Raw genomic sequence first — 13336 nt, 5'->3', positions numbered from 1 at the left:
AGAAAAATATTTAAAAGATAATATTCAGTTGGTATATTTATGAAATAAACAATATTTAAATTTTTTGACATTTGTTGTTTTAATATGTATGTATTTGTTATTAGTGGGAAAGGACAAATGAAGTTGATTTTATGGGATTAAGATACAGACTTCCTCCTTAGTTAATCACATAAAACTTTGGCAGGAACTTTTTTCCCTTGAAGTCATAATCTGCAACAATAGGTGCAATAACTACCACATCTGAGGAAACCAGAGATTTTTGTATTAAAAAACATGTCCTCAATAGGGAGTTATTGTAATGAGTACAGAGTTTCTGTTTGGGATGGTGAAAAAGTTCTGGAAATGAATAGTGGTGATAGTAGTGCAACACTGTGAACGTACATTATATCACTTAACTGTACTCTTAAAATGGTTAAGATAGTAAATTTTATGTATGTGTCTTTTACTACAGCTAAAAATACAATTTTTATTTTTAATAAAAATAAAGTAAAATAAAATGAAAGGAAAAAATACGTCCAGTCACTAACATGTATCCACTGGAAAATAAAATTTTATATTCTTTTTTCCCCCTTACTGTAACATGACATATATTATAAACTTCAGTCTAAAGAAAGGAAGAGGGGCTCTGTCATCAACCAGATAACCACTGGGTTACACCTGCTTGTTTAAGTGGGAAAAAATCAACATCTATTTGAAAACTATATGATAAATGAAGAAAGGCTGAGCCTTAACACTTTAATTCTAAGACATGACATTTAAAATCTACTTTGGATTAAGAAATTTAAGACTGATAAATGATGAGTACAAATTTATTTCTGTTTGCCTCAGAATGTATGCACTTCCACTGACGATGATTTATAAAGCCAAAGATGTTCAGGCGATATGGGTATGTGAAATGGGATCAGTTTCTTTCTGACACATGAGCTCCTTTGACAAGTTGCTGGCACTTTTCTCTTTTGGTCCCACTGGAAATCTATTTTAAATCCTGTACCTTTCCCAGCTCAAATTGAGGACTATGCAGATACAAGAGGAAGGCAGCAAGCGTGAACTACCTTCAGCAATCAGATTTTCAGAAAACATCCAGCCATGCCTAAGTTTCTTACCTGCACATTCCAATATGAAAACTTAACTTCCCATCTAATCTCCACATAACTTGTGATCATATTTTTAAGGGAACTGAGTGCCATGGTTGCTCAGCTGTGGTATCATTGTTCACACAGCTGTTTCTAACTTTAGTTAGCTTGTCAACAATGGGGAATGGTGTAGATGGCCAAGACAACTGCTCAACTGGAGCACAGAAGCAGGAAAAAACACCCAAAGCTTGGGGCAAGAAAAAGTTTACCCTATTCGAAATCTTTAAATGTTGTTTTAATTCATACTGATAAAATTTCTGAAAGTCTTAAGATAATCAGGAGAAAGATATTTTTTCAAATGAACAGTGCAATTTTCCTATCTTTCCATATGTTCAGCTCCTACATGTTTGCTGTGGAAGAAGCGGACTAATTTAATACAACTATAATTAGAAAAAAAATCATTAAGACTTTAAAACTGCAGTTCTTTTGAAACTAGCATAATGAGCATCTTCACCAAATTTCCCAGGGAGCAGTAAGCCTCTCTCAGGGTTAGGCATAAACAAAAACCTCTTAGAGAAGAAGCAGAAGGGAACAAGATGGACAACAAGGAGGCTGGCTTGCTATTTTTAGTCTTGAGGAAGCTGGTTGAGGCAACTTTGGCACAAGAATGTATTATCTGTGAGTCTGTTGCTGGCAAGGCCAATTTACGTGAGGGACATGAGACATTTTAAAACTAAGAAAATGTATTTAAAACAAGAGCTTTTCTTAGAACTATGGCACACAATTGTCCAGAAGCAAAAATACAAAACAAATAGTCCATTTCTCTTAATGTCCATTTCACGAGCTTAATTTCTTGCCCACCATTTTGCCTACTCCAGAAAAAAAAAGCTTTCTGATTCTCATTTTCAGTAACAGAAAGAAGGCTGCAATGCCATCACTTCCCAGGGATGCCTGTATTTGAAATGAAGGGACCCAAAGACTCATAACTTAACCTGAATGATTTGCTACAATTATTAACAGTAGAATATTTAGGCTTAGTGCTGGAGAGACTTTGGGACAAGACTTTTTGGGCCTCCATCTGTCCAGCAACCACACGGCTGTCTTCCTGTGCTTACCATCAGTCTTGTAGAAGCAGGAAATAGGGCCGCTTGGAAGGAGAAGACAATTGCTCCATTTTAAATTGCAGGTGGCAGCATATCTCAGTAACGGCTATTTTATCCACTCTGCAAGTTTTGTTTGTTCATAATATATTTACATTTTATTTTCTGGACATGATAACCACGATTTTAAACTTTAGCTTTCTATCTTCTTCAGTAAGAAGAGTCATTTTGCAGATGTTAAACACAAAACTTCTAACAGATTCTAACCCTATGGGATGGACATTTTCAGAACAAATTATAATCTTTCCCATCCTCTTACATATACCAACGAAACAGACTCACAGTGGGGCCTGGTAATGAGCAGTTGTGACTGTGAAGTCCCTTGGGCTTTAAGTTGCCTAGACTCTTAGTTTCCTGAGGACTTTCCTGTTCTTATGGCCTGGCACACAGTAGTCATATTTGTTGAATGATGATAATTTAGTTTTTTTCTTAAAATGATGAATTAAGGTCATCAATTTGGAAAATAGTAATTATCTGTACTATACCATAGTGCTGCCTCATCTATACCCTCTTTTTCTGCTTCCTTTCTTACCAGATGGTGGTTGTCCACAGTCATTTTGTCAATAGCAAAGCAGTATACAATATCAGGAGGTTTAATGTTATTGGTTGTGTATTTGTCTAAGGCAGCAGCATTCCCCTATTCTACAATAATTTATTGCTGCTAATCTGCCTTATCTCCCTGGAACTTAGATGACCGTTTTATCCAAATTGACAAAAGAACAAAAGAATCTGTGTGACTAGAACAAGAGACTCTGACATATGGAATATATATATATATATATATATATATATACACATACACATACATACATATTTCTGTTTCCTTCCTGATGGGTAAGATGTTGCTACAGTGTAGAAATTTCAGGCTGAAGTAATATAATTATATGAAAGCTCCATTTGCAAAATTTATTTTGGAAAAATGAATAGCAACCCAATTCTCTCATTACTACACTTTTTTTTTTTTTGTGGTACGCAGGCCTCTCACTGTTGTGGCCTCTCCCGCTGCGGAGCACAGGCTCCAGATGCGCAGGCTCAGCGGCCATGGCTCACAGGCCCAGCCGCTCCGCGGTATGTGGGATCCCCCTGGACCGGGGCACGAACCCGTGTCCACTGCATCGGCAGGCGGACTCCCAACCACTGCGCCACCAGGGAAGCCCCATTACTATACTTTTCATCAAACTAATTGTTCATGATCCATAATGAGGCTCCAGGGACAAATTTCCATTAACATCATGTAAATGTAAAGGTAATTTTTTTGGTCAGGTTGCAGGAAGAAAACATGCTCGATATTAACTTATTACATTTCTAAAGAAGACATGTAAAGCATAAGGAACTGATGTTGTTCTGATGTAATATGGCAGAGAATATCTATAATGCTTTGTGTATTAAAAGCTTATTTATATTGCCAGGCAAGAAAATGTACAGTGAGATTCAACATTCATGCATACAAATATATCTTTGTGTGAAATGAGTGGGAAAAAACTCCACAAAATCTGGCAGTCTGAAGGGTGTGTTTTCTAGTACACATGGAGAAAATGAGTTTTTACAATTAACTAACTATGGCTTATATAGTATATAAAATTAGAAAATAATAATATTTTACCCAAAGAGAATCAAGGCACAAAACCATGGTTCTTTGTCGTTAAGGAATATCACATCACATTAAAAAAAAAATCACATTTAGAATACCTCACTTTATTTTATCTTGAGATACTGAGTCCTTTTCTTTTTTTTTTTTTTTTCTGTTATTTTTTGCCGCGCGGCTTGTGGGATCTTAGTTCCCCAGCCAGGGATTAAACCCAGGCAACAGCAGTGAAAGCCCTAAGTCCTAACCACTGGACCACCAGGGAACTCCTGAGTCCTTTTCTAAGGGCCTTTAGTGCACTTAAAACCATGCAATAAAGTAATTTTAGTTGAAATAACCAAATGAACTGTGCTATTATATCAGATCATACAAAGAGCTTGTAACGAGTATTCGAGAAAACAAAGATAGAAGAAGAAAGCATAGTAAAAGGATACATTAACATCAGACCATACAGTGGTTGAATGGGTTCAAACATTACCTGAATGGTGAACTCTGAGTTTAGCAGGTGACAAGCTGGTGCCCAGTAAAAGTTGGTCCCCAATAAATGAGCCTCTGGCCCAGAGCTGACTCCCTGAAACCCCACAGTCCTGAAGCACACTGCTCAAGTGAAAACTGTATACTCCTCAGTTTCCTCATCTGGAAAATGAAAGTCCTCCAAAGCCAATTTCAGCTCAGATCAGTGAACTTCCAAGAAGCACTTTAAATGCACTGGATGCAAAATAATGCATTTCAAAATCAACTGAACAAATCGAATGCTATGCTTCGTCTAGTTCCCTGGTGGGCTATCTGACTTTATTTTTTTATACAAAAAAAATTAGTGTAACATGCAGCTTTTAATTTTACATAATTTTTAAGCACTCATACCAAATACTAATAATGATAATAACAATTAAAATATCAAATATTATCACAACTTAGAATCTGGCTCTGACAGTCACAATACAAACTAGACCACACATCTCTTTATTTTATTAACGGGCACTGAAAATATTCCTTTGGATTATCTTCCCATTAAGCTTGTAGTTGGAAAATCCAGGCTGTGCATGATATACTGTGACATGCCTTGTATATCTCTACGAGGAAGGAAAAGGGAAAAGGGCCAAAGGTTTTCAAAGATCCTTTGAATATGAAACTGTGACTTATATCAAACATTAGTTGGGTTTGAAGTAGAAGCAAATGGGAAGAATCACTCTCTTAATACTTAAGATCATGTTAAAGTGATGTTTGACTCCTATATCAAAGCTGCACGTATCTGGTTTCTGGTTCCTGTTACAGTACAGACAATCCTGCTGTGTCCCTACTTTGACTGGGAGGGCCAGGCTGGCTCCCAGCAAAGGCTCATCACGAGGCAGCCCTGTAAACAGAACCACTGTGGAAAGGGCCTAAACAGGGAGACCCACCTCCATAAAGGCCACCATGCTTCAGGAAGAGGGAAAGTGAGCCATAGGCAGCTGGGAATAGCCCTTAGCCTGCTCTCTTGTGCTTTCAGTAAAATATGGTTGAACATCACAGCAGAGAGAGAGATCTTCAGCAAAAGAAAAGGAAGAAGAGGAAGAAAAAGAAGAAAGAAAACAACTTTGGGGAAAGATAGTAAAAAAAATTATTTCCATGGCTGTGAATCTAAATTTTATAGCCTGAGGAGAATTAAGATTGTTTTCCTTAAAGTGATCTGGCTGAAGTGGTGCTAACTGCAGTACAGGACCCAGAAGAGGCCGTTCTACTACACAGAGGGCAGACTACACTAGGGGTTTAACACTGAGCGAATTAATGAGTGTCTCGCCCACAGTGACTCCTGAAACACAGACTCAGAGCAGAAACTCTACAGTCCTGTGGCACACTCAACTGAAAACCCTCCATGATGCTGCTTCCTGTTTCCCTCCCACTGAATGGGATCCAAGCGGCCCCTCCTGCTCACGCCCTCTTGCTTTCCTTCCAGCCATGCTCCTTTCCTGCACTTCTCTGTGGGCTATGGAAGGGCTAGACCACTTGCTAAGTTTAGTTACTCATACCTAAGTCCATGCTCTAATGTTGTTTGATAATATTTGATACTCACTGGTCCTAAATTGTGTAAAGAGGGCATAAACAGAAAAATCAAGAAGGTTCACCACATCTTTTTCCCTCCGCTCACTTTCCTAATGGGTTTGTGATTAATGAACTTAGAAACGTCTTGCTCTAAACAGAGATAAATCTGGAATTGTGGTACCTTTTGTTCTGCTGTCAGTTCCAGTAAGGAACCAGGACCCTCGCTAAGCTATATTTTTCTCCTAGAACAAGTAAACCTTTAGATGGAAAGTTTACCCTGGGAGGATGTGGCTCAAGTTCAGCATGTGTCTGGGGGTTGGGGGTTGGGTAGAATTGAGGAAGAGGAGGTGGAATTAACTGTGTATGGAGGAGGGGGCATGGAGTCTAGGCGTTGTTTTGCCAGAGAAGTCACTCAGTTTGAGTAAATATGAAACCAGCCACTTGACTTTGGTGATAATACTTTGTAGCCTCTGAAGCAACAAGCCTGCTCCCCTTAGCACCCGCTTCATCATGACTCAATGGTACTTAAATAGCATCTCCGCAGACGGGAGCTGGCTGAACCGGGATGCTATCGCTCTGCACTGATGATGTGTATCCACTCAAGCAAAACAACTGCTGTGAGGGTTTGGGGTGGGTTGGGGAGGAGCAAACAATAAACCCTAATGCTACATTCTAGGTTCTTCCATGTGTTGACAATATACTGACCTCAAAAAGTTTGGGAGCTTAAAGTTCACTCAATCTTTCTGAGCCCTGAGGCCATTGCTTGGCAGATTAAAGGTCAAGGGTAAAAAGAAAGTCTCCTGATTCACTGTGCGTGTGTGTGCGCGTGTGCATGTGCGTGTGTGTGTGTGTGTGCGTTCTCACCTCGCTCATCTCATCCCTTGCAGTACAGAACTCCAGGCTGTGGGTCAGGGCCCGCTCGTGGTCTTCAGCCTGGGCACGCCAGTTCAGACTGTCCCCCTCAAGGATGTCCAGCTGCTGCTGCAGGTGCTTTGCAGAAACATTAGAGCAGTTCTAAAAATGAAAGAGAAGGGGAAGTGACGAAGGGAACTGGCAAAACAGCAATGAGAACAACATGCTATTTACCTGCATTGTGAAACTCATAAATGACATCAAAAAATATGACATCCTGATTTATTTCACCTTAAGCTTCTTTGAATATAATGATTTCAGAAAGAAGCCAGACACCCAACACCCGATGTTGGGAAAGACAAACCCTTACATTTCCAGTCTTGAAACTTCAGTTTTGAAGATTTGCTCACCACATCCAACGCCTCAGAGACACTATTCATTATAAGGTATAATTTTTACTTCAAAAGGCATAAAATATGCATTAGAAACATTTGGCGTCTGCACTATAATTTTCCTGTCAACTTGAGCGTAACCTCAGGTTTATTATGCAAGTGCTCCAACCTCTACTCAACGCAGAGGGCTGCGGAGGCCAAGGCCAGATGCGGACTGGAGAACAATTTACATTATTTGTGCAAAGTGAGACGTCTTACTTGTTTTTTTTCTTTTTAAAATAAATTTACTAATAAAACAAAACTCTTTAAAAAGAAAAGTCCTTCCTGGGAAAAACATTCTGTTATAACAGAGACAGATATTTTGTATTTGTGTCTTTCAGTTAAGAAAATACTTTAGATCCATTGAATTCCATATAGTTTAGTGGATATCTTAAATGAACTTTGAAATAAAATCAGCCATTTTTATTAATGTTATACATACTGGATAGAATTAACATAATCTTTTCTTCCCTCAAATTAAGAATTTGGAGAAGGAGTTTTTTTAAAATCAGAGCCCAATGTGTTATTTAGGAGAATTTAATCGGGAATTATTTCCATCTGTTTTAGGCTCCTTTGGTAAGGTCAGTCCAGTGGAATAAAGCAGATCCAGTGATGAGTGCCCAGATCCCTGGGTGGAGCCAGGGTTCTTGAGCTTTTCTACCCTGGGGTTTTATGGATAAAGAAGCTTCTCTGGGATAAGACTCTTCACCTATAAAATGAGGGCCCTGGGCCTAACGATCTCTCGGCTACCTTTTGGATCTGACGTGCTAACGCAGCATTGTCCAACAGAAATACAACTGAGCCACATAAATAATTTTAAATTTCTTAGTAGCCATATTAAAAAGTAAAAAAGAAACAGTGGAAATTAATTTTCATAATAGAGTTTGTTTAACCGAACACATACCCAACATGTAACCAAATATTAAAAAACATTAATAAGGTTTTTTTCATATTAAGTCTTTGAAATCAAGTCTGTATCTCACACTTAGAGCATATCTCAATTGTTGCTAAATTTCTATCAGAAATACTTGATCGGCACTTAAATCTCATAGAGTTTAGGAGACTCACATACCCAAATTGTTCCCAATATACTTAAAAGTTTTACAATTTGGGGTATCAGTTTTAAATGTAAATTAATTAAAGTTAAATAAAATTAAAAGTTGAGTCCCTTAATTGCATTAGGCATATTTCAAATGTGAAAAACTAACTGCCATTATAGATGGCACACCTCTATGATTTTTAAAAAATTAGCATGAGAATAGATGTATCAAACAAGGCTTTTAAAATCAGATTTTTCTCCTTAAAATGTTTTTCTCTGGATGTGGTAGAAACTTACCACAAATAAGTAGCCCAATGGTTTAAAGTATTTTTTAATTTAACGTATACCAGGCAATGTGCCTGGTTTCTTTCATATTACAGGCCAACTGAGAGGTATATTAGGTATAAATGGTGGTGTTCTAAGTTGCTTACAGGCCGCTGAACTGACGAGATGATGTCCACCCCCAAGGAAAGAGCCAGTTTATGGAGATGGTCTATGTGTGCCTGCTTTTCCCGAGAGCGACTGAGGAGAACCTGGGCATCGTGAGCATCAACCATTTCCTTTGGCTGTTGTAGAAACTCCAGTTCTCTTGATCTGAAGAGTCGTCCCAGCTGGAATTTAGGCCATTAACAATTAACCTTCGTATTTTTATGAAGACAGATTTTTTTACATTGAGGTATAGTTGATGTACAATATTATATAACTGGCAGGTGTACAATATAGTGATTCACAACTTTTAAACGTTATACTCCATTTATAGTTACTATAAAATATTGGCTATATTCCCTAAATTGTACAATATAACCTTGTAGCTTATTTTATACCTAATAGTTTGCACCTCTTAATCCCCTACCTCCGTACTGCCCCTCCCCCCTTCCCTCTCCCCACTGGTCACCACTAGTTCTCTATATTTGTAAGTCTGCTTCTTTTTTGTTATATTCACTACATTGTTGTATTTTTCAGATTCCACATATAAGTGACATCATACAGGATTTGTCTTTCTCAAAGATAGCTTTTTTTTAAAAAAAAAAAACTTCTTTCCTATAACATATTTAACTAGCAGGTCAACACTGACAAGCCCATCTAAAATTATTAGTATTATAGACAAATAAGTGTTACAATGCTGCAAGTCAATAGGGTAAAATTGAGGGACTAACTCTGTCAGTTCTATTAAAGAAGAAAACACTGTTTGCTCACAGCCTAAAACTTTAGCAAGATGAGGCCTGTGATCTCAGTAAATTCAGAGGCTATTTTCAAGGGATTTCAATAAGTCTCCATTTTCTGTTAATAGAGGCTAAGGACTATGAAGTTTTACTGAGCACTCTACTGATATTTGAGATATAAAAGAAATTGTTTTCTTCCCTCAAAGAACTTACACTTGAGTTAGGGGAACAAAAGTAATTAAGAATCAAGATGTTAAAAATGACAGATGTGTGCAATAAACAATAAGAGTTCGAGGAATTTTGAAGAGAGAAAAATCACTCCAAGGGAGGTGGATTTTTGGATGGAGGGACACAGGGCCTAGATGGTAGAGAGGAGACAGAAGGACCTGTCAGATAATGGCAGCCCAAGAGTCAAGGCTTGGAATTAGGGATGTGGACGCCATCTTTGAGGGACCCAAGGAGAGCTCACTTTGGCTGGAACATCGGGCAGAATGGGGCTCAGTGAGAGAAAAGTCAGGGGCCAGACTGAGGAAAGCTTCTAATATCAGAATAAGCAATCTGGCCTTTATTTATTACACAATCATTTATTTTTAATTTCATAGTTTAAAACTGAGAGTCTTCCAAACATCCATGATAAGTCTTACCTCTTCTCTGACTTGGTGGAACTGGACAATCTTATACAGGATCTCCTCGTAATCTTGGATTCTCTCTTTCTGGTTTTGATGGAGGTGAATTAGGTCCTTCAGCTGTTGAGACTTCTCTTTCACAGGGGCTCCTTTGCCACTTAACTCTTCTGACTCTTTTATAATGTATTGAGCCTCATCATTCAGTTGCTAAAAAGTTGTAAGCAATAAAAGAAATTCAGCTTTTAGAGAGCTTTTTACTTTACAACTGACTATATGAAGATCTCAATAACAAATCACTCTCTTATTTGTTAACAAATACTATTGTGAGCTTCACCCCCATCCCAGCAAATCCAGGCATTGTGCATGATGCTAGGGATACATTATTCCATCCTCATCTTCTCAGAACTTTTTTTAAAAATTAATTTAAATTAATTAAATTTTAAAAACACAAAAAAGTGTTTCAAAGTTAGGTGGTGAAATGGAAAGTCATATATTTCTATGACATACCAAATATTCTGGTCATCTGTTAAGTAAATATATTCTAGATACTCTATGAGGCTGTGACCATCTGTGATATTTAATACAACCAGAATCAGGTGGTATGATAAGAACACCAAAAGAAGACAAGCATAAAAATATATTGGGGGAATTATTTGTCCTCTGTGATAAAAGAATGATCAAAATGAACCACGAGCTGAGCAGCACAGTAGCTATGCTGCATTAAAAGCAGTCATCCCAGAATCCACAAATAGCCACCACTTGTAGGGAGGGATAAGGCACCTTCTTTTTACCCAGAACTGCTCAGATAGCCCTTATAGGAATCTAGATCCTGGTGCACAGCTTAAAGAGGAAGCTGCTATAATTTCAGAGCTGGATTTTATGTCAAGGATAACAGTAATGGAAATGATTTAGGCTAAGGAGATAATTTGCAGAAGAGTGACCTAGTAAGGGTCTTCATGTTGAAATCAAGTACGTGGGTGTCAAATATACGCACATCACAGTGACAGAGCTAAAGAAACTTGACAACAGTTCCTGATTTAGAGGAATTTACACACATACACTTACTCATGTGCAGGGACATGTGCACACACGAAATGCAGATACATATGATACAGAGTATAGCAAAGAAACCAACAGATAGGCTAGGAGAATTTTCTAAGAGTTTGGAGGAGAGTTCACTGTGGGCCACAGCGGTATGTGTGCTTTTTGTGAGTGGGGGGTGGTTATGTATTACATTAGTTTTGTCTTAAAGGAACATAAATTAGATATTCCCTAAAGGAATCTTCAAACTTCTGTTTCGGGGTTTCTTTAAAGCCAATACTTGCAAAGTAGTGACAAACAGAAACACAGGTATCTTAACTCTGCAGCAAAGAACACGAATCCAGATAGGAGGATAACATGACTGGCAACCTTTTTCGGCAGCTGTGTCAAGCTCAGGAATGGCAAGAGGTGTGTGTGGGGGGTATGGAATGCACTAGCAATCAGGGCCTGGGAACATGACTCATGGTTTTTTCTCTCACATTCTGAGGGCTCTCTGAGAGGGAGAAAGGGAGAGCACAGCAAAATTCTTGGAATTGTGGTAGGAGCCTGGGGTGCCAGTGGGTGATGACATCACAGTGATAATTTCAGGGACAGAGGACAGCAGAACCTCTGTGTCAGAGATTGCCCATCCTTGTTTTGAGATGTCTGAATCGAAAACATGTCTATACCCCTTAGGAAAAGAATTAGAGTAAATATATATGATAAATACATTAATAAGGAACTAATTTAAATTAAAATAATCTAAGATAAGAATATATTAAGGACCTTTTGTAGCCCAAATGTTTGTGTATCATCAAATATAGCACACTGCAGTTAAACAGGAAGAAAAATGTGTTTTTAAAGTGGATTTTTAGACAAGCAATGCTATTGTTTTTTAAAAATTGTAATTCATCATACTGTAAAAATTAATTAGGTGAGCATTGACTGAACAGTTTTTAATACTTTTTCATTCACCCAAGGCCATCAGTTTGTTTCTTCACCTGGAACTGAGGTTTCATTTCATTCCATTTTTTCTGTAGACCTAAAATGGTCTGGAGACTCCCTCCAAGGTCAAGTGCAGACACAGGCATAAGTGCTTCCTGAAGAAGTTTTAAGTTGTGAGTAGTCTGAAATAGACGTTAGATAGTTATGCATATGTTTTCTTTGATACCACCAGCAATTACGTCATAATCATTCCAGTGATGACATGGTGTGTCATCAAACTTTTCAATTACCATGGAAGCACTCACTACCTAGAGTGAGCCTGTGGTTCTAAACCACCAATGAACAAAAGCACAGGCCCTCTTTTTATTGTGGTAAGATATACATAACAAAATTTACCATTTGAACCATTTTAAGTGTGCAACTTAGTGGCATTAGTACATTCATACTGGTGTGCCGCCACTACCACTATCCATCGCCAGAACTTTCTCATCTTCCCAAACAGAAACTCTGTATTGGTTAAACTCTAACTCCCATTTCACCCTCCCCTCAGCCCCTGGTATCCTCTGTTCTGCTTTCTGTCTCTGTGAATTTGACTACTCGAGGTTCCTCACATAAGTGGAATCACAATATTTATCCTTTTGTGTTCGTCTGATTTCACTCATGTTTCCAAGGTCCCTCCATGTTGCAGCATGTGTCAGAATTTCCTTCCCTTTTAAGGCGAATACTACCCATTTGCCTGTTCCCTCACCTTTCTAAGTTGCTCTTTGAATGCTCCCCACCGCTGTTTCACGGGCTTGCTTGCAGCGGCTTTAAGTTGCCAGGCTATCCGAAGGCGGCTGAGTTCTTCCCTTTCTGCTTTCTGGCTTTCCATAGTGTTCTCCATAATGTGTACTTCATTTTTCACATTTAATATTTCATTTGCTTTTGTCTGTAAAATTAATAATTATATAATGGCTTTTCTTTCCCAAGAAATAGAACATTTTGCATACAACTATTTGAGGAGGCAAACGCTTCATCATAGCCAAAGCAGAACACAGTTCTGATATCAAGACAAGGCTGAAAAGTCTGTGCACAGGCACAGCTGGGCTCTCAGAACCCATAATCTATGCTTGGACGTCAGCTCCCGAGCTCTTCATGACCCCACTGGTGTTCGAGTCCTCTCCTTTAGGATCTGTTCATTTCCTCGGGCTTAAAGGGTGACTGAATGAGCATAGGGATCCAGAAATTTTGAAGTTGAGATTATTTTAATGCATAAGTTTTGAAGTGGATTCCACCTTTTATTTTAACACACATTAGAATATGTCAATATCTGAGTATCAGGGACCATGAGGGGGCAGATTGTTGTGGGTCTGTGTTTCTTTCTAAACTATCCCATTGTATATATTGGGTGGGCCAAAAAGTCCCTTTGGTTTTTAAATAA

The 13336-nt window shown here is 38.3% G+C and overlaps 1 protein-coding gene across 1 annotated transcript in view; it reads right to left on the bottom strand.

Moving 5' to 3' along the window:
• CCDC141 (coiled-coil domain containing 141) overlaps nucleotides 1-13336 on the bottom strand; it is a 206288-nt gene that overhangs the window by 34221 nt on the left and 158731 nt on the right. Inside the window, exons 13-17 of the mRNA XM_082657911.1 lie at nucleotides 12665-12844; nucleotides 11973-12098; nucleotides 9970-10158; nucleotides 8594-8773; nucleotides 6705-6854 (exon numbers count right to left, since the gene is read on the bottom strand). Of these exons, the coding sequence (XP_082514037.1) occupies nucleotides 6705-6854; nucleotides 8594-8773; nucleotides 9970-10158; nucleotides 11973-12098; nucleotides 12665-12844 (825 nt within the window). The remainder of the gene's footprint in view (nucleotides 1-6704; nucleotides 6855-8593; nucleotides 8774-9969; nucleotides 10159-11972; nucleotides 12099-12664; nucleotides 12845-13336) is intronic.

The sequence above is a fragment of the Grampus griseus genome (genome assembly GCF_964374135.1).
Source record: "Grampus griseus genome assembly, chromosome: 7".
In the NCBI taxonomy this organism is placed as follows: Eukaryota; Metazoa; Chordata; class Mammalia; order Artiodactyla; family Delphinidae; genus Grampus; species Grampus griseus.
The sequence above is the reverse complement of the archived record's forward strand: the minus strand, read 5'-3'. Positions and strand labels throughout refer to the sequence as shown.